The following is a 21,048-nucleotide window of genomic DNA, read 5'->3' as shown; positions in this document are numbered from 1 at the left end:
ACGACTAGACGAGAAAGATGTGCACTTCGATAGTGTTACGGAAAACTTCAATACTCACATTTGATACATGAAACGCGGTACAGTAGTATCAAACATTAATATACTTTGTAGAACAAGAACGTAACATAATATATATACCTGCACGCATGAGGCGAAACAAACATACCGAATAGACTATTTTCATTACGAGCGAGTGTTTCACAATTTCGAACATCGATCGTAAAACGATGTTTCCGATATTACATCTTGGCCGCCGCCGTCGAAATCGTTCGTTTGCCGACAGCGATTTAATGAACAGAAAATTAAGAGCTAATAAATTCATCATCGCCTAAAAATCGAAATAAATGGTACATCATCCGGGTGATTTTTCACATTCGTATTTAATTATTATTTATTTGTTTGTGAAATATAAACTGTGCGCTAAGGTTTTCTATTCCTTCGCGCAACTGTTAGAGAGCATGTAACTTATCATTTATTTGAGCTACTGGTGGGGAATAAATTGAAGTTATAATATTTATAATAATAACAATAATTATTATAAAAATAATGAATGGAAATTATTATATTATTATGGTGACTCGTACGAGACAACAGTGACAAAAGAAATGTCCTCGTGTCTATTGAAAAAAAAGTACCAATCACTCGCTTTGTATAGAAATTCGTTCAATATTTTAATAATGTTTGCGAATAGAGATAACAACCACACACATGTATATATATATATATAAATCTCATATCACAGTGTTTGTGACCATACTCCTCAAAAACGGCTTAACCGATTTTAATGAAATTTTTTATATACATTTGGTAGGTCTGCGAATAAGTTCTTATCTATTTTTTAAACTCCTAAGTGCTATTGTTTAATACATAGTAGTTTAATTTAATAATTTTTGACCCAGTCAATAACTGTGCATTTAATACGTCTGTTAAATGAAACTATTGAAAAACTATTAAAAAACGATTAAAAACTATTTAATTATTTTTGATATTAAATGAAATTAGACATCTCACTGACCTGTTATGATCAGTTATATGTTTGGGCACAAATAAATAAACAATTCTATTTTTATATTTCTCATTGGTATTAAATTTAATTTGTACTTGAATAATATGAACATGAACGTGTTAACTAACCTATCTTATTAATTTTTTCGTTATCAACTAATTAAATTACTTTTATTTGTGAGTTTTGTACAATGCCAGCAAGACGAAGAGGAGCTTATTTAAGCCGTCAAATACATAGATCTGCGTACATGCGAAATACAAAAGCCCAAAAAACAGAAGATCAAATCCAACAAGATAACATTAGTGTGCGTGTAAATATGGCACGATTGCGTCAAGCTGTATCAGAAGATGCACAAGCTGAACGAAATTAACAAAAAATATTAGAACAAGGGCAAGATACATCCACAAATGTTGACGGATATCCAATATATCGTCGAAGAAAAACATTCTTTATTGCGATCATTCTTGCCGAAATACGGTCAAACAATGGAATCGCATTGGCTGTTTTATCTTCTGGAATTGCGAAAACTTTATTGGATGAGACAGAACCGCTCATTCAGTATTTAAACTACCACTAAATATTCAAAATAACCCAGTCGCAGTGTGCAACACGAAAATACAATCGTCCATGGCCACAGTACTGAAAAATTGTAAAATTATCATCTGGGATGAATGCATTATGGCTCACAAACATTCGTTTAAGGCGTTGAACAAGACATTAAAAGATATAAAAAACAATGTCAAACTATTTGGCGGCACTCTGTTACTCCTTTCAGGTGATTTTAGACAAACACTTCTACGTTTAACATACGCTAATAAGTTTAACGCGTGCTTAAAATCATCGCCACTGTGGCGTTATGTTGAAAAAGTACAACTCAAAATAAATATGCGCAGTCAAATGTTACAAGATCCATTTACTGAAACATTCTCAAAATAATTATTAAATATCGGTGATGGGAAAGTTACTACAGATCAAACTGAATGGATAAAATTACCGACCGATTTCTGCACAATCATTGATTCGCAAAATGCTCACATTGACCAGATATTTCCCAATGTACACAGGCAATACACAAATCATGAGTGGCTGGTAGAAAAAAACAATTTTAGCAGCAAAAAATGTGGATGTCAACGAATTGAATCTCAAGATACAACATTTGTTACCAGGAGACTTGGTGTCATACAAATCCATTGATACCGTTTGCAATGCTACTGAAGCTGTAAATTATCCACCAGAGTTTTCAAACTCATTGGATTTACCAAACATGCCACTGCATAATTTACAACTGAAGGTTGGATCTCCGGTTATTTTGCTTCGTAATTTGAACCCCCCACGGTTGTGCAACGGCACACGATTAGTCATTAAAAAATTAATGAAAAATTTTATCGAAGCCATAGTTTTAAATGGCAAATTCTGAGGTGAAAATATATTATTACCACAAATCCCTATTATACCAACTGATGTGCCAATTTAATTTAAACGCCTTCAATTACCAATTAAATTGACGTTTGCAATGACTATGAATAAGCCTCAAGGCCAAACGATGTCTGTATGTGGCTTAGATTTGAGTACATCATGTTTTTCATATGGACAATTATACGTGGCGTGCTCTCGAGTGGACAAACCATCCAATTTGTTTGTGTTGGCGAAAAATGGATTAACAAAAAATATTTTTATTTTTATTTATTTATTTTATTATTATTTTATTTTATTTTATTCCGTCACCGTTCACAGAACTCCATACTTCTTACACTTAAATACCACATCCAAACACACTTATATTAAATTTAGTTATTTTTTTCTAGCAAAATATTCTCTAGAAATAATTTATATCTAGTCAGGTTAGCTAGTATATATATATATATATATGCGTCTTTCTCGTCTTTCTCTAGACCCAAGTAACATACGCTTACATAATGTTATTTCGGATGCACGTGTAATTGTATATAAAATGTATTTGAATAGAAAAGTCCTTCGCGTCGACAACGGCACGAATTCATACAACGGCGACGACGGTAGCGTGGATTTTTGTATTCCCAAAAGTATATTTTCGAACGCTTAACACGTCCAATAGTCGGATACATCTATAAGTAAATATTATTCAATATTAAAGTCCATACCGCGTACGTAAAATATACAAGTGGCTTTGATCCATCGGCAAATAAAGTTCAACGAGTCCTCTAGACCTTGCGAACAAAAATAAACATTCCTTTATGATACGCGTACACAGCGAAAATCGCGATGAGACAGCGATCTCGTGATTATCGACAACAACTCCAATCAAACGTATCAAATTGTTTGGTGTAAACCGTTGCCTTCTTTTAACCCGAAAAATTTTTACTCAAAATATGTGCTATGATTCTCTGGAGGAGCTAGATTTTATCTATTCCCGTTGATAGAATTTCAGTCAGTTTACCACGAACATAACAATAACAATCCTGCGATTCGAATAGATATTTTCAAATCATTTCCATCAATAATAATTGATCACGATGACAGTATTTTTTTTTTTCATTTTTTTTTTTTTCCTAACCTTCTCTTCGAATTTATTTTTATCAGTTTAACTGCATAATATCACGTAGAAATATATCGGAATACCATAGTACAGGTATATAAATAAGCTTTTAACTACAAAAAATATCGGTTTACTTTTTGTGCATCGTACTTATACTTACATTATCACGTTAATGAAGAGGCTACGTGAAGTTTTTGCCCAATTGTAATCATACGAGAATACCTACTAGTCAGTTCTTGTGACAAAAGTGAAAATTTCTTCGTTAGTGTATTTATTGTTATAACTATGATTTCATTGTAGTATACATAAATAAATGTCTTTGTTTATTGTTTTCGGGAAAATGTAATACAACGATGGACAAGTGAGGAAATTTGCGCTAATAGTTTGTTCCATCTAAACGCAAAGCGTCTAAACGTGCCATTACTCATCTGTCCGATCGCCGTGTTGTAAGATTTAATTTCTTGTTTATTCCATTCTTAAACGTACGACGGTTGAACAATTAACAAATACGACGATGGGCGTTGTCCAATTATTAAAATATTATTATTAAAATTACTCTCGAATACGAGTGCGATTGTATATACACATATATTACTATAATGTCGAATCATCAACTCTTCTCCAAATGTATAAAGATGTACACTATATTATAGTGTATATAATTCATATTTAAATACGTGCGAAGGCTTTTGTTTTATTTTTAACCAGAAAAGAAAACGTTTGCATTGTTCAGATTTGTTTTTTATTAATTAAAACATTTCCTGCAGTCTTCACAACAGATTTTTTAATTAAAATAAAAGTCTATCAGAAAACATCATGTTTAAAAAAATTAATTTTTTCCTTAGCAATTTTCACAATCACTCGTCTCTGCGTTGATTGTTATACGAGTGAGAAATTATGCATGTATATTGTGATGTGTGTCTATTCGAGAGGATAAGTTCTTTAGATTCTACTAATTTAGTACAAACATATGCACCACTAGTGTACACGAAATCAGAGCTGTTATAAGAATTTGAAAGGTCTGGAGAAAATTAATTCAAGGGCCCTTCAATCATCACAATAACATACGATTATGATAAAAAAATACACACAAAGCTTACAAATTGATGGTAAATATAGTTTTCCAAACCTCAACCAATTAAAATCATTTAAATGCATCGATACAATGAATTACATTTTCAACAACTGTTCAAAAATCTATTACAAATTACCACATTTAGTACAAATTTAATTTATTTCTAGATGATTTTTAAACATCCAAGAAAATAAGAACTTGGATTTTGTGACGTCAATACTTGCGATAGAGAATTTCTACATAAATTTGAAAAAAATTATGTCTTTACATTTCGTCGACAACCATAATATATTACAATTATAACTAAGGCCCGGATTAAAATGCACTGAATACCATACAAATATACTCTAAAAATAACCAAAAATGTCCTTAAAAAATGCATTTTACCACAAAAATTAACTTAAAAATTAAAAAATTACCTTCAAAATGACATATTTTTTTTTTTATTTTGGGCATTATTTAACACACTATTTAATACATTAAAATAACATTCACACGTAATACGAGCAACGTCTGCGAGGCAATACGAACTGTAACTGAAATAATCAGCTATTATTTAATGGAACACTGGTGACGTTCCATAGTCCAGCGTTTCCCAAAGTGTGTTCCGCGAAACCTTAAAGTTTCGTAGGACAATGCTAAGGGTTCCGTCAGATGTATGTGATTATTCAGAAACTTATTTTATATTATATTTGGAAAAAATATTATTTCATATTATTTAAAAAAAATTGTGTTTTTAACTAATTTTAATAAAGAATAATCATTAACAATATTAACAGTATCATTAAAAACCTTTTTTAGAGTATTGGTTTTCCTATTTTTTTTTTGTTTTTTAAAAAAATTAGAATTGATTGGAATTAAAGACATTAAGGCTCCGTGAAACACAAACTGTTTTTAAAGGTTCCGTGAATGTAAAAGTTTGGGAACCGCTAGCATAATCAATAATAAATTAAGGTAAGATAAAAACTGAATCGAAAAATAAAGATTGACAATGTGTATGAAATAACCCGATAAATCTACTTAAATATCAATATAATAATTTGCTTTTGATTTTATTTTGAATAGGATAAATTTGTTTAGTACATCGAACATATATACATTAAAAACTAACAAAATTACCCGATAATACTAAAAATGCTCTAAAAATATAAAAAACGTCGAAATACGTAAAAAAATGCAAAATTAAATTTGTAGCTTTGAAACCCTCATTACATGGAGCGAATTATGTTCTTAGAGAGTATTGTGTATGATCAACTAAAAAAATATATACTTTGCATTGAAATCTGGGCCCTAGTTATAACTATTTAGAAAAATTTAATTTATATAATGAAATTTATTAATATTTTATAAGAAAAAAAGTACTTTAAGAGGGACCCTCAATACTTTTTCTTAGACTGAGACCAGAAGGAAAATTGTCCCGTTGCCCTCCATAGCTACACGATACATTCCTATCCGTTGACAGATGCGTTGGTATTGCGGATAGAGCTAAATAACACATAATTTTTCTCGACTTGTGGTCAACTCACGGTCTATGCATATTTTCTACGACAAAGGAGCCCTTTTTTTTTAACATGAACACGCGTATGATTTTCAGTAAATTTCAATGTATTAAAAGCAATTTTTCCGGTCATGTTTCTTCTCTCTCGAATACGATCTTTAATTTTTAATACCGTAAACGGAAACTTAATGTATATTTATTTTCAGTATTTTACCATCGAACCTTCAATCAAAAGCTATTCATTATAATACTCATGTTAGAAAACATTTAATAGATTATTAAAATCATGGTTAGTTATCACATGATAGTTATCTACAACTCTATAATATACGAGTAGGTACTTTATAAATGTTCAAAAATAAGTAACTATCTGTTGGTTCGGTGTTCGATGGGTAGGTAATATATGATACAAACATTAATTAGAAAATTGTCTACTTGAACGAATTAAATTAAAAACAATGTTTATTGTATAAAAAAAAAAAGTATAACATGTAAAAAGATAATACAGTTTTCGAAATTTATAAATCATAAAAACAATTCACACTATATAATATACATAATATGTATATATAAATATATTATGTACACACACGTGATGAGATGGTGTGTTTGTATTGTGCATTAACAATGTTCTGCATAACAACATTGTGCTTATTGTGTACATGAAATTTCTGTTTACGTTCACTTTTCTCCGTCACAACCGTAATTTATAGTAAATACATATTAAACAACAAAAAAAAAAAAAAAAAAATGCTAAAAAATACGCAGTAACATCATAGGTATTTCAATCAGTGGTACTGTTTTGTTGAAGCGTACAACGCATGGTGAATAAACAATAATAATAACGTTTAATGGAAACGTATAAAAAACGTATAAATGAAACTTCCCCTGTAGCCTAAAAAGAAATGATGGGGTGGTAATTACCATATAAAACAAGTAAGAATAGGGAGCACACACATCATTAACTCCTTCCTCATCTTTAAAGAACCTGTCCCAGTAAACAACACACTCAAGGAGTACCTCTCGATCGACCATATGTCCAAAATACTGAAGCAATTTACATATTTTCCATTACACACATTCAAGCCATAAGTTGTAAACATACGTAAATATTAGATTCTTGTTTCTCTTAATCTTCTTCCAATCGCAGGTTAATAACCACAGATTTTGAATCCTATACTTTAAATTTAAAAAAAAATAACGTATAAATAATGTCCGAACCGTCGTCGGAATAGAATTGAAATATGTTCGGGTACATGCATCATAACCGAATAACGCATTGTCCTGTATAACTGTATACGAGTACGATAAATACGTTTCGTTCGTGGACCAGAGTGCGCGCGTATCCAAAACCCCAAGATCCGCTCTCTTCGACGTCCGAGTTTGAACCCGTATGAAAAAAAAGGCAGGCTTAACCTTTATAAATGTTGACCATTATCCGAGCTTACGGTTCTATAAGATGGTAAAAGTCTGATGTAGGTATCCGCGACAACACACATCGCACCGACTCAAAAACTTCTTACTTAATGTTCAATACATATATATATATTAGTGCATGAAGTGTGTTTTTTTTCGCGGCGGTGAATCTTTTTCGTTTACTTAAGATGATATATACCTAGGTGTCCCGGATTTACGTGGTTGAGGAAAGATAAAGTGAAATAAAAATAAACTTCATCAAATACTGTCCGTTGCAACTGTCCCGCCATTAGACTCATGCGTATTCACTAACACTTGTTATTATAGCATTATATACTTTATACGTTTTATACATTTCGTGGACTTAAGCGAGAAGAACTTTCTTTCAAAAGGTTAACCCGATACATAGACTGTAGGATGAAAAGGTCATTTTTCTTGATCAAAAATTGACCCAAACCTATTAGGTTACAACTATATGGAACACTTGCGAGAGCGAATTCATTTTTGTCAAGCATACGCTTCTAAGTTTCTACGTTTTCGAAAAAAAACCAATTGTACTAAGGTCACAATGATTTTTGACCTTGGAATAATTTTAGTTTTACCGATTTCGTGTACGGCCCCGATCGGTATAATTCAGCCCAAATTTTTTATATTATCCGCACACCTCGGTGCTCGGATTCCACATCACTTATGAGCGTTGAAGTATGTGATATACTATCACCTAAAAAATGTAAGGCCGTGGAAAACAGCGAGCAAAAATAATTAATTCAATTAACTATGATTGTTGTCCCATGTTACCGATTTAAAAATTAATATAATATTTGTTAAATAATTATTTAAACATCGATGAACTCGTAAAATAAAACCTAATTTAAATAACGAGATTTTATATAAATTACAAAACGAATGAAACGCAACGCATAAAAGCGAAAGATAAATTAGCGAGAAGACAGGAAAAATAGTACGATTAAACTGTAAAATTCTAAAAGCGTGCGGTGAAAAATTTTAGATTCGAAATCCTTGTTACGCAAACCGCGTTCGCAGCATTCGTTTACTCCGCTCAATGTTTTCTCACGTCGTGCTCCTGTAAAATATGTAACCTGTAAAATATCATCGGCAATTCGACGTCCGGTCATCGGATTAAATGTACCGCGAAACACCGTGCTCACGTCTTTCGCTGAATTAAACACGTCAAGTCGAAATCGAATCAATCTTGTCGGCCGACCGGACCAAAGAATACGCGTTCGCACACGCACGGCGACCAGCCGTTCTAAAAGCTGCACGCGTAATATCGCGTAATCTCGGACTGTTTGTATCGATTCAACGAATACACGTAATAAGTTTTGTACATCGTACGGAAATCATACGTAACGGACGAAATTAATTCTGGCAAAAAAAAAAAAACAAACAAAAAAAAAATCGATTAACGATTCGTTTCACTTGACTTGCGTAGGACGTATTTAAGATTTACGCGATTGCACTGGAATTTGCATTTCAAACGGTAAAAATTCTCAAATCGGCCACGCAAAGCTGATGTTGATATTGAGAAAAAAAATTCGTAATTGTCTACGAAGGCACATATACGTTTTCGGTTCAATCCTCTGAGTGGTTGTTATTGTTTTTTTTTTTTTTTTACAACATTTTATTCGCTACGTAACTTTCCTTTCTGATTTATTTCCTTCCGTTCGTCCTACTTGTCGTTTATGAGCTAGTGGTATTATGTAAATAATCGTGTACACAATGGTATTTCCTTACGTCGAATGACTTAATGATTTCGGCCGTGATGACAACGGTTTACAAACGATTACTATTTATGTATTTCGTCCCCATAAAAATCATTATTCTTGCGTATAACTTTTAAATAGTTAATTTAATTAGTCAATATCGTTTTATTATTTCTTCCGTTTTAACGTCATTCGATGTACGATCATTTAAATTGGAGTAAATCAGATCGGCTGCCGCTGGTCACACAAATGGTACACACCGCGCACCGAACGTTATTATTGCTCCGATGCGCCAAAATGTAGACCACATAGAGTAATAACGTTCTGTAAAAATAATCATAAAACTGTATTATTATTATTATAACTATACATATTTAATTTGTTAAAAATGTGTGATTAGGTAATTATAATTTACCTATCAAACGTAATATTGTTTTCTTTCGATTTTTTTATTACATGTTCTTCCACAAATAACACAACTTGGCATTATGCCATATCTGTATGGTGGACCGACTGATATTGTTGTATTAAAATCGCTGTCGTAAATGCGTATATCTATGAGCGCAACTAGAGCCCAAATATTAGGGGTACTGAAATCACTGAAAATAAAATTGAATACTATTTAACTGTAATTACTATAGATTATAAAGATCTGAAAAAAAAAAAAGAATGCTACATTTGAACTCACGGATGCTAAAAACCCTAATGTGCCCCCCCCCCCTAGTAGCGCCAATGTGTGTGTCCGCTCCGTGGCGTTGCACGATAAAAACTTCCGGTGCAATCCCGACGGTGTAACGATCGCGTACCGCAACACTCCGAACTTCTACGGACAGACGGAAGCGCAGGCAAGTGCAAAAGTAACGTTGACTCGGCGGATCGGGTTGGGATCGCTTGAAACTAACCTTCGGCCAGCAAAAACTTCGACCGCACCACTTACCAATGACCGCACCACTGACCCGCCGTATTCGCTTGTATCGGAAACGCGTTAGTAGTAATCGATCCATCTTTGCGCACTACTATTACTTTACGTCACGACGTCTAATGGTTCTTGTTGTCATTTTGCGATTCATCGCTTTAATGTTTCGGGCAAAACTCGTTCTCGTGGCCGTGCCTTGTGTCTGATGTACGAAAATGTAGCCAACGGTTATTGTTCTAAAAGTCGACCCCTGTTTTTCAGTGATTCCCAAGTGTGTCATTCAACCCAAAGTGTATAGGCCGAAACGGGAAGTGTGCGCTACGGATTCGAGAAGTGTACTAAATACTAATAAATTAGACTACTACGAAGGTGTTTTTTGGAAAGCTAGTTTATGATAGAGACAATGACAGCTGATGAGGACTTAAATATTTCTATTACATATTAAACTATGTATCTCACATTAAAATAAATAATTTTTAAATATTTTTCAAATTTATACCAGACAAAAGTATATTTTCAGTTTAAAAAATAATAACAGATTTGTAGTTATAACCTAATTATGAAATGCAATTTGTTTAATAAAAGAAACTATTACTAAAAATGATTACTGACATTTTACTTACAATTATAATCATATAGAAGGGTGTAGTGGGGGGTTCTACGATGTACGATACGGAAAACCGCATCAAATAAACATTTTTTAGTCTGTAATAATTTTAACAGCATTCCAATTGCATTGTTCTCCTTTGAGGAGATCGTATGATAAAAAAAAATAGTAAAATTGCACGTCACTTTATCACAACGATCAATGGATTGGTTTTAATATTTTGATTTACAGTACGGAGGAAATAGTATGCGTAGACGTGAAGAGAGAGACACGTTTTCGGAATTAAGTACTAATGCATTAAGTGATTAAAAGGTACATAATTTGTATAGGTATGACTCGTTCACGTTAATCACATTTAAACAAGTAAAATACCGTAGATATTTTAATGATGATGTCATAATTGAAATGCCCTAAATCAAAAACCACAATATTATTTATACTTCACAGAACCATAAATACCTATTATTATACAATATTTCATAATATAAATAATAAGATGGTGAGATAATATAATTAGATATGATTTTTCTTTTTTTTTCTTTTTTTAATTATGTATTATAGTAATAAGAAAAAAGAAAAAAGTAAAGGTAGAATGATGGAAGTTACTTTGGAAAAAATTAGGATTACTATGATTCGATGTCAGAAGTTTAATACGATAGGTGTTTAAAACTAATATATATTTGGATTAAGGATTTATCGACTCTAAAGGTTTTTTAATTATATTTAAATTAGATTAGTTATTTTAAATTTTCTCCGAAACTTGATTTTCAAAAGTTTCGTCTTATGCGTATTAAATATTAATTACACTATGGTAAATATTGCTTACGTAATATAGATATTTTAGAAATTCTGTAGTAAACCCTAAGTGTATCACGCGTCTACTATATAAATAATTATTTATTTAAATTAATATCGTTAATATTCCAAATGAATAAATACATTTTAGCTAAAAAATAAATATAAATTATTTTAAATTTACAACTCTTAAATTTCTGAATACATATTCACTAATACTATAATACTATTTACTTCTTATAAATAATTTTAATTTTTTTTTTCTCAAAAATAAGTGCAACTTTTTCCAGGAAAACCACTACTAGTCTATACAATGTAGATATGTGTGTGTCTACCTCTAAATAAAGGGTAAATTAAATGCATTTGGTCATTTTTTTTCATTTTATACAATACGAGCGACTACTCCAACGCTAAGTTATAATTTTTATTTCTGTTTATACCCGTCAACGTACACTTTCATTCTCAATCCCATTACTTTGCAACATACAATAATACAGTATTCTTTTTCGTGTCAATTATTTATTATTATTTATACGTTAAAATAATTATTTAATAAACAATAACTACTTATACCATATGTTATAATTCTATACTATAATAATATAAAAACTTTTTTTTCTTATTAGCTCCATAAATATTTTCATATAAATATCATAAGAATTTATACATTATAATTGTTAGTTAACTGTAATGATATTAATATTATTATTATATTATATTATAATATTATATTATTATAGAATAATGAATAAAGAAAATTAATATTAATTGCAGAATGTTCAAGTTTCAATAGGCTTTGCAATTAAATGCATTCAAAACATCTCGAAGCGTCATTAATTTCTTGTAGTTAAATAACAGCGCAGATTTTACGATGGAAACCCATCCTAAGAGAGATTATCCCTTAGCTCTTCCGGCCAAGTTCATACACACGCGCATACGTGAATTACAAATGATGAAACGAACGTTTAAAGCGAAATAATATTAAACTCCAACAGTAGTATACAATATATAGTATCTTACAATAATAACCTCTTGGTTGATAGTAAAAAAAAAGTAAAAAAATCTCACAAGGATGAGATTCAGAGGTTGGGCAAGAAACGGAAACTGATGTAGGTGAATATTTTTCTCATAAATTTCGTACATTTATAAGAGGATTTTTTTACTCACGAAAATTCAACAGGAATATGTCACCACGATTATTCACTCTTCCTATTGCATCTGATACTGATGGATTGATGATTGAAGATTGATAAATGCTTTGCTAACCTTACTACTACACTAACCCACAATGCCGCATTGATATCGGAGTCCACGCATACCAGAAGGTCGATATAACCTTTCCCCGTCTGAGTCATGGTAAACCTGTAAAGGTCTTACTGTTTTGGAAGTGAAATATAGATTAATCGAGATAGATTGGATTACAAATACAGACATTACGATCAGTTATTGGTAGGATTTGGCGGTAGCGAATTTCAGCGAAGCTGATACAAATGACTTTCCATATGTTTAATATTTTTCTAAACCATACAGCCATAAAAAAAAAAAAAAAGTTGTCGCAAAACTGTTTATAATTTATTGTATTTAAATAGTTAAGATACAATTGAAATAATAATTAGCAGATTAGTTATTTTATTTTTTTATACATACATACATATATATATTCTCGTATATAAGTCAAATAGAATTGGGATACGTTCAATAAAAATGTATTCTTCTAAATATTACCTTTTATTGATAATCTCTATATTAACCACTCAACCACTATTTCTAAATATCTAGTCTAATTGTAATGTTTAATTTCACCTATGATTGCACAAGTATACTGTAATATATTTATGAATGAACCTCGTTATTGCTATGATATGTTTGTGGACATAAGAGTATTATAAACGACATAAAGGACCCTAAACAAATATATGTATTATAAAGGCCAAAGTAATGAAATGTATCAACAATATGTAACATACCATGAGTGAAAATTACACTACATAAATAATTATTTTGAAACATCGTATTGGTTGTACATTTCAAAAGCGTTATGATTATCATTATTTTGAAATAATTATTAAAATAAAATCTTAATTTTTCGGTTCAAATAAAATATTATGTAATGAAATAAATATTTTAAAATACAAAAGAAAAAATATAGAATTAATTAAAAATATTTCTGATGACGTCAAAACTGCCTTTGTAAAAAAAATTATATTTAAATTTGTGTATAAAATGTTGATATTTGTGATATAATTATGGTTAATTCTTAATTTATTAATTTAAGTACACTTTTAATAATTTAAATAAATACATAACTTGAAGATTATTCAAATAATTATGTTTTCAGTATTCTGGTATTCAGTCCTCTAAATGTGTAGTAAAAAAATAAAATTTTTTACAAGTATCTGTAGTAGTCTATGATATCAATTAGCAAATAAATACGTATATACGTAAAATTTGGTTATTCGTATAATATGTTGAATATTTATGAATTAAAAATTAAGTTAGGTCATACTCATATAACTCATATTTGCGATTAAATTTTAACTGAACGTAAACTTTTTTTTATATCTACTGAAAAATGTTTAGAAACTGTATAGAAGTACAAGCATAATACATAAAATTACAAAACGTACCATAATTAAACATAATTTGTCGAGTCAAAGAATTGTTCCACTTGCTCAACCTCTGTAGGTATATTACATCGAAAGAAGAATAAACGTTTCTTGAACGAACCGAACATATAAAAAAACTGTAATAATTATCCATAAAAATACCTCGATATAGTGGATTCATCTGTAAATATAGATAAACTTTCATGGATACGAATACAACTGGTAATTAATATGTTTAAACATTGTTATTATATTTAAAAAAAAAAAACATTATCTAAGAGATGTCTATACACATCTTCGGAAATTTTTTAACCGTAATTCAAGATTAGCTTATCACATTCCTCTCCCAGTCCCACATGCAAAATGTGTATAGTACTGAAAATTGCAATTTTTTTTTTTTAAGACCCTAATTAAAAACAAACTTGAAAATATATACTTCCGGCTATTAAATCCGTTTCGTCGTGGCACCGGAAGTTTCACCTTCTAGTTTTCAGTACACACTCGTACTACATTTCATTAACAACTAATAACCAGTGAATCGTTTAATCTTTTACGTATATTATAATTACGTGATACGTCGTGATCGGTTAATAGCTTCAATATTATTTTTACTCGTATGCAAAATAAAAAACCAATTCTAGGTAAGGATTTCAATATCATTCAGGGTAAAAAGTTTCCAAACATAAAAATGCCTATATACAAAATTGCTCGCTTACAAATATATCTAAATACAGGTAAACATGTAAATTTACATATAGTAGTAAAATAAATAAAACTGATTTGAGAATATAATTCATATTGTTATTAGAGCAATATTAAAATAATAAATTATTATAAATAAGTATAAAAATTATGAACAATAAATAAAAATATGAATAATAATTATTTTGAATCAATTTTTATATTGTTTGAACAATAGTTTACAAAAAAGTTCTCAATTTATCTCTCATCACTGATTTAAATTCAATACAAATTTTTTTAAATTTTATGATGTAAAAACCGTTAAATAAAAATCATTATTATATGATAATTTATGTATAATTATTAATAATTATTATTTTAATTAATTAATAAAATTAAACTTATTTTCTTTTATGTACTTTAAATACAATCATTACATTTGCCTGTGGCAATATTAGTAATTAGTCATTTTTTTATAAAGATCTTTGTGTACGTGGACCTTTTCCCAGAGGAAATTTTTACTGACTACAAAATAAAAAATGCAAGATAAACTATAGTCCCTATATTATTTTTAACTATTTTACAGTTAATAATTAGTAATATTTACATGTACTTATAATTATAATGCCTCACGGCTTATATTCTGTAAATAAATAAATAAATAATAAATTATAGAATATATTATATATAATTAATATGACTTTACTATATTGTTTATATAACACTGTTCTTCAGATACGGGTTTCCGCCGACGAGATGTAATTATTGATATTTATAAAATAAAATAAAACATTTTTAATATTGGTGACTATTTTCATCAAAGAGTTAACGTTTCAATGAGGTTTTCCGTGATATTGAAAAAAAACAATTTGTTAGCGCTATAAGAGATAAGGGACCTAGTACTTGGCAACCTTCACCCCCACTTTAAGCCCTGCTTGAATGACACGTAAAATATGTGCCCCGATAAGAAGAATAATCTCAATAATTATTATTTATCTACCGTAATAACCTAATGCGCATCAAGACAAATTTATCATCGCACAGACTCGACAATTTGACATGACGAGTAAACACATTATGACATCTTTCAGTGCAAAAGACAAATCAAGGTACATATTTTAAATGAAATCAATAATATTCTGTATAGTCTTAAAATCTATACTCGCCACGCTGTTGATTTTTCTTGAAATAATATTTCCACGTACTGTAAACAAAAATATAATTTATAGAAATATGATGGAAAAAATTTAATTTCTCGTATCGACCTATTTGAATCGTTGTTTCCGTCCGTTAATCGATCAAATAAGAATATGGTGAAGTTTTTCCTTGGCTTACCGTTATACGTCAAGCTTAGAACTATTCGTTTCCACGGGAAAGAGCAATATTTCGTCTTTGGAAGTTCCTATCTCGGCTGTGACACGGTGTTTGCTGATAAACCGGTGATAAATAGTAAACCAAGGCATCGAAATTCTTCGCCATACATTTGGATCGATACACGGTATACGTTCAATAACTTTTAGATGACCCATGACCAATCCTGAACAACCGTATCCTTCGAGAGTAATATATAGCTTATTAAAAAAGGTATATATATGTTACGGTAATTGTACGAATACCAGTGAAACCTAGGATTTACCGGTAAATCCTAGGATACACATTACTGCATGGTTAAACACCGAATGATTTTAGCAATTCGGGCTTTTACCAACGAGTTTTGGTAAATCATAAGATTAATAATCAATGATTTTAAAAGTTCGAAATTATATATTTTTTCCAATTAATAATTTTTCTACAGTAGGTAAAACCTAGGATTTACCGGTAAATCCTAGGTTTCACCAGTATTTGTACTATTACCGTAACAAATATATCTAAAGGCTTGTCTACAAACCAAGAATCTCTCGTTATCCCATAAAATGTTAAATTTCGAAAAATATGTTATTAAATATTATTATTATACATTGTTATTATTTTGTTAATACAAAAAGTTGATAATTAATTTACTAGGATACCAAATTGCCTAAAATAGCGTCCATCAAACATGGAATTTTGTTATACCACTGAAGCACCGCATTCGATATATGTTACATAATAACTCAAGCCCGGATTTTTATGTAAAAAATATTATTGAAAATGCACATATTTATTTACAAGAAAATTTAAAAATATGCATAAAAGATTCGAAAAAGATTCTTTATTATGAACTAAAAATATCATTACAAATATGTTACAACGCATAAATTATTACTATTAACTATTATTTGAAGATTACAGAATAAGTTATTATAACTCAACTATAAAAATTCAGGGTTAAAACCAAAAATTATTAATTTTGGAACAAATACTAAAACAAAGTTACAAAATTTGTTTCCAGATTTTTAAAAACTAACCTTTTACGGTTGTCACGTAGCATATATATATATATACATATATATACTTAAAAAAAATTATTTCTATATCACAAGAGACAGTGCCACACAGAGAGATGGTTAGGGGTGTCGACTAACACCCTACCGATAATTAGTGGATGGCTAATTCTGTGCGAACTTGTATGAATATTTGTTTAATTTAATACTAACCAATTTTTCAGCTATCCAAATCAACATACTAATTATGTTTACTCTAGAACTAAAGCGTCACATGAGAATAAGTAGTAGGGCCCAATCCTAAAAATTATGCTATACAAATTTATAAATTAATACCCAGATAATTGAAAAATAATTAATATAAGGTTTATTTAAAAAAAAAAAAATGTTATTAACTTAGTAAGAAAAAACCAAAACCACAAAACTGCCTTAAACTCAGATTTTACTGGTGGGGGTGGATGGGTACCTTGAAATATATATTTTCGACACCCTTGTCAAAAATCTTCTGTGCGCCATTGACAAGAAACTATTACCGCATATTTAAAATAAGTTATATCTTCAGGTAAACATTACACGCTTTAATTTTAAAAACTTATTCATCTGCTTAATATTTTAAAAATTGTTTTATTTGATAATACCCTAGATTTTTAGACAGTAAACCTACTTTTCAATAGTTAGCAAATTCTAAATCAATTCCTCCTTTTTTTTAAATAGATACAATTAAAATATTTTTTTATTTATTACTTATAAATCTATGATGTCCGTTTTTAACCGGTACACTATTTTTGTCATCAGTAGAATATATTTTTTTTTTTACAATCACGTATATTTGAAATCAATCATATTGGATGTAGAACGTTAAGCTATATAGTGAACTGTTGTATTTCGTATAATACTCTAAAAATTTATAGTGATACATTTTCTTATCGAGTATTCGCAAACCATTGCTATTTTCGTTAAAAATAAAATATGTAAATATGTATACATCTGTCGATCGTCAGTCATAGACGCTAGATTTCACCTTAAAATACGTTTCGGTTGTAACGTGCGTATCACTGCACCGAGGGACTGTTAAGTTGTCAGTTATCATCAGGGTACGGTTTTAAATCGTAAAACAAATCCCATCGATTTACGGGAAAGGAAGGGGGGAACCCGTTCGACGTCGATCGATTGAAACCATTCGTACGTCTCGATATTCTTCAAAGTTTAAACCGATGGCCTCAGGGAATAGTGTACTACCGGACCCGTTGGCGGAAAAAGAAACGTTCATTTTGACGGAAAACGGTTCCAACCCCCCCCCCCACCTCTTCGAACAACAATATACCGTTTATTTAACCATATGACATACGAAACATTTTCATTGTCAGGACTCTATAACAATGACCGAATGCTTTTTGAACTCTTCAACGTTACCTATACGTACAGTGGCGCCCAACTCAGAACTTTAATTCCGGTCATGACAATAGTCTTAGGGCGGTGGGTGATGCCGTGATGGATTTATATACGAGTGAATCGATCCGATTAACCATTGAACTACCTTTTTCGTAATCACTATTCTAGATGTTCAACGAGTACCTAAATGCGTAGGCACAACTAGGGAGGTTAGAGATTAAATAACAAATAAGATTTTTATCACCCCTGTATTCAAAAGTAGCGCTCCTGTTTTTTTTTTTCAGATCTTCATAATCCATAGTCATTACAGTTAAACACCATATAATTTTATTTTCAGCACACCCAATATTTGGGCTCTAGTTGCTGAAGCAGGTTTGAAACATGTTCGATAGGGGTTGAACTCGGTTTGAAATCTTATCGGTTCCCGTTTCGCGCGCGCTCCCATCGTGTACCAGTAACAAGTGTATAATGCGTAGAGATATGAACTCAGTAAATTTACCCGGTAAAATCTACAGGTAAAGATAAATTTACGTAAATTTTACCAAGTATTTTTTTACCCGATATTTTTTTTCATCATTGAAAAAAATTGAGTGACCCCTTATTTTAAATGTGTTTACTAGCGGAATACGTTTTATTCATTGTTGTAGAGAATATACTCATATATAGATATATGTATACCTACAACCGTGGTTTTATTTAGATAATCAGCGTAGCCCTTTTTTTTTCTCCCCCGTTTCTAAAACTAGGACCTAATAATCAGCGTAGCCTATACGACAATAAAATGCAGACACTGTATTCAGTATTTTAGTTTATTATCAGTGATGTATTGCTAAAATAAATCATGGGTATACGCCTTATTTCATATAGTAACAATCATATGGTAGGAACCAAAAAAAAACTCACTCATGAACTACACATCTTTAATTATGACTGATAACAGGAACTTGTTGTTAAATGATAACAAATTTGAATTTTTCATTAAAAAAAAAATAAAAAAAAATAATACTTATATATCCGATACCGAATCACGTCATAAATATAACCACAAGTTAGGTTAGTAAAGGTATTATGTAGTTATTTGTTAAATTACAAGCTACTATAAGCTATGTACGGCCGTATACCCGCGTATCATCAATTTCTCATAAGCTATACGCCATGGATAAAAATAGCGTATTGAGTATACGCTGTATACCCCCGTACACCCTCCAATAATCTACTGTATATTATAATCTATATATACATAAATTTAAAAGTAAACACTGATAATATTTTACATTCTCGTTCTGTCGTTACTTGTTCTATGCGACTTTGTTATAGTGTGTTACATTTACACATGTTGGATAGGTTGGTAGGTAAAAAGGAAAAAAAAAACATTCATCCTACGTTTTAAGACTTCGTAAAAAATGTTGAAGAACGTAAGAAATTCAGTACGTAAGCTGTATTTAAAAATTGAATAAAAATTTAAAAAAAAATTTTTTTTCAAAATTTACTAATTTACCGAATTCCACGTGAATTTACGTAAATTTTACCGGTAAATTTACCAAAAAATTTTTACTGGTAAACTCCACACCTCTGATAACGCGTACGGCGCACGCGTGTTCGCAGGCACCGTTTGCATACCTTTGAACCACCTGTGCGCCGACAACGGGAGCGGTCACTTGAGAGTTCCGGCGGCCCACTGGAGGCAGTCGAGAAAGCACGGGTCCGACAGCAGCGTCGGCGAGGCGAGCACCAGCAGCTTCAGCTTCAACACGACGGCGGCGGCGGCGGCGGCGGCGGTGGACACGGTGACGGGCAGCAGCAACGCGAGCAGCGCCGGCAGCCGGAGGACCGTGCACGGAGAAAATGCAAATTCCGTGTCCTGACGACGACCGTCGCGGGACGACCGACCGGACCTCGGCCCCCGTCGCCGTCGGTCGTCGTCGACCGGTGCCACTACTCCGAGGAACGCGGCCGCAGCGCAGCAGATCTGGATCTGATGACCGAGTTCGTGTCCATGGCCGCGGCCACCGCGTGACTGCGGCCACGGAACCGGAGACGGCGGTGGCTGTTCGTCGTGACGCGTACCACCGTGGTCCGCGGTGACGACGCGTCTCGCGACGGACAAGCAAAACGCGATTCAACATTACTATTATAATCATCGTTATTATTATTATTATTATTATTAAAGACCGGATTTAATAGATATTGCAACTTTTTATCGACAACCAGGTAAATCAAATCTGATCAAATACGTATACGAATCGGATTCCTTACAGTCTTCCTGTTTAATTAAACGATTTCGCAATTTTTGTATACTTCACGTGATAGTATATACAGATTATTATTTCTAAAGTAATTTCACGATAAAAATACAACTACAACGTACATGTTTACATGTAGTTAAATGAAATTTAGCATTTTTAAAAATTATATTTATCAGAGGTATCCATAAAACTCAAAAGTTTAGAAGAA

The 21,048-nt window shown here is 31.2% G+C and overlaps 1 protein-coding gene across 1 annotated transcript in view; it reads left to right on the top strand.

Moving 5' to 3' along the window:
- Positions 1-21,048, top strand: part of LOC112683341 — a 143,899-nt gene extending 122,851 nt beyond the window's left edge. The window contains exon 6 of the mRNA XM_025554347.1: positions 20,200-21,048. Coding sequence (XP_025410132.1) covers positions 20,200-20,611 — 412 coding nt within the window. The 3' untranslated portion in view covers positions 20,612-21,048. The remainder of the gene's footprint in view (positions 1-20,199) is intronic.

Source organism: Sipha flava, unplaced genomic scaffold (genome assembly GCF_003268045.1).
Source record: "Sipha flava isolate LNK unplaced genomic scaffold, YSA_version1 224_pilon_pilon, whole genome shotgun sequence".
Classification (NCBI taxonomy): Eukaryota; Metazoa; Arthropoda; class Insecta; order Hemiptera; family Aphididae; genus Sipha; species Sipha flava.
This window is presented reverse-complemented; position numbering and strand designations above follow the sequence as displayed.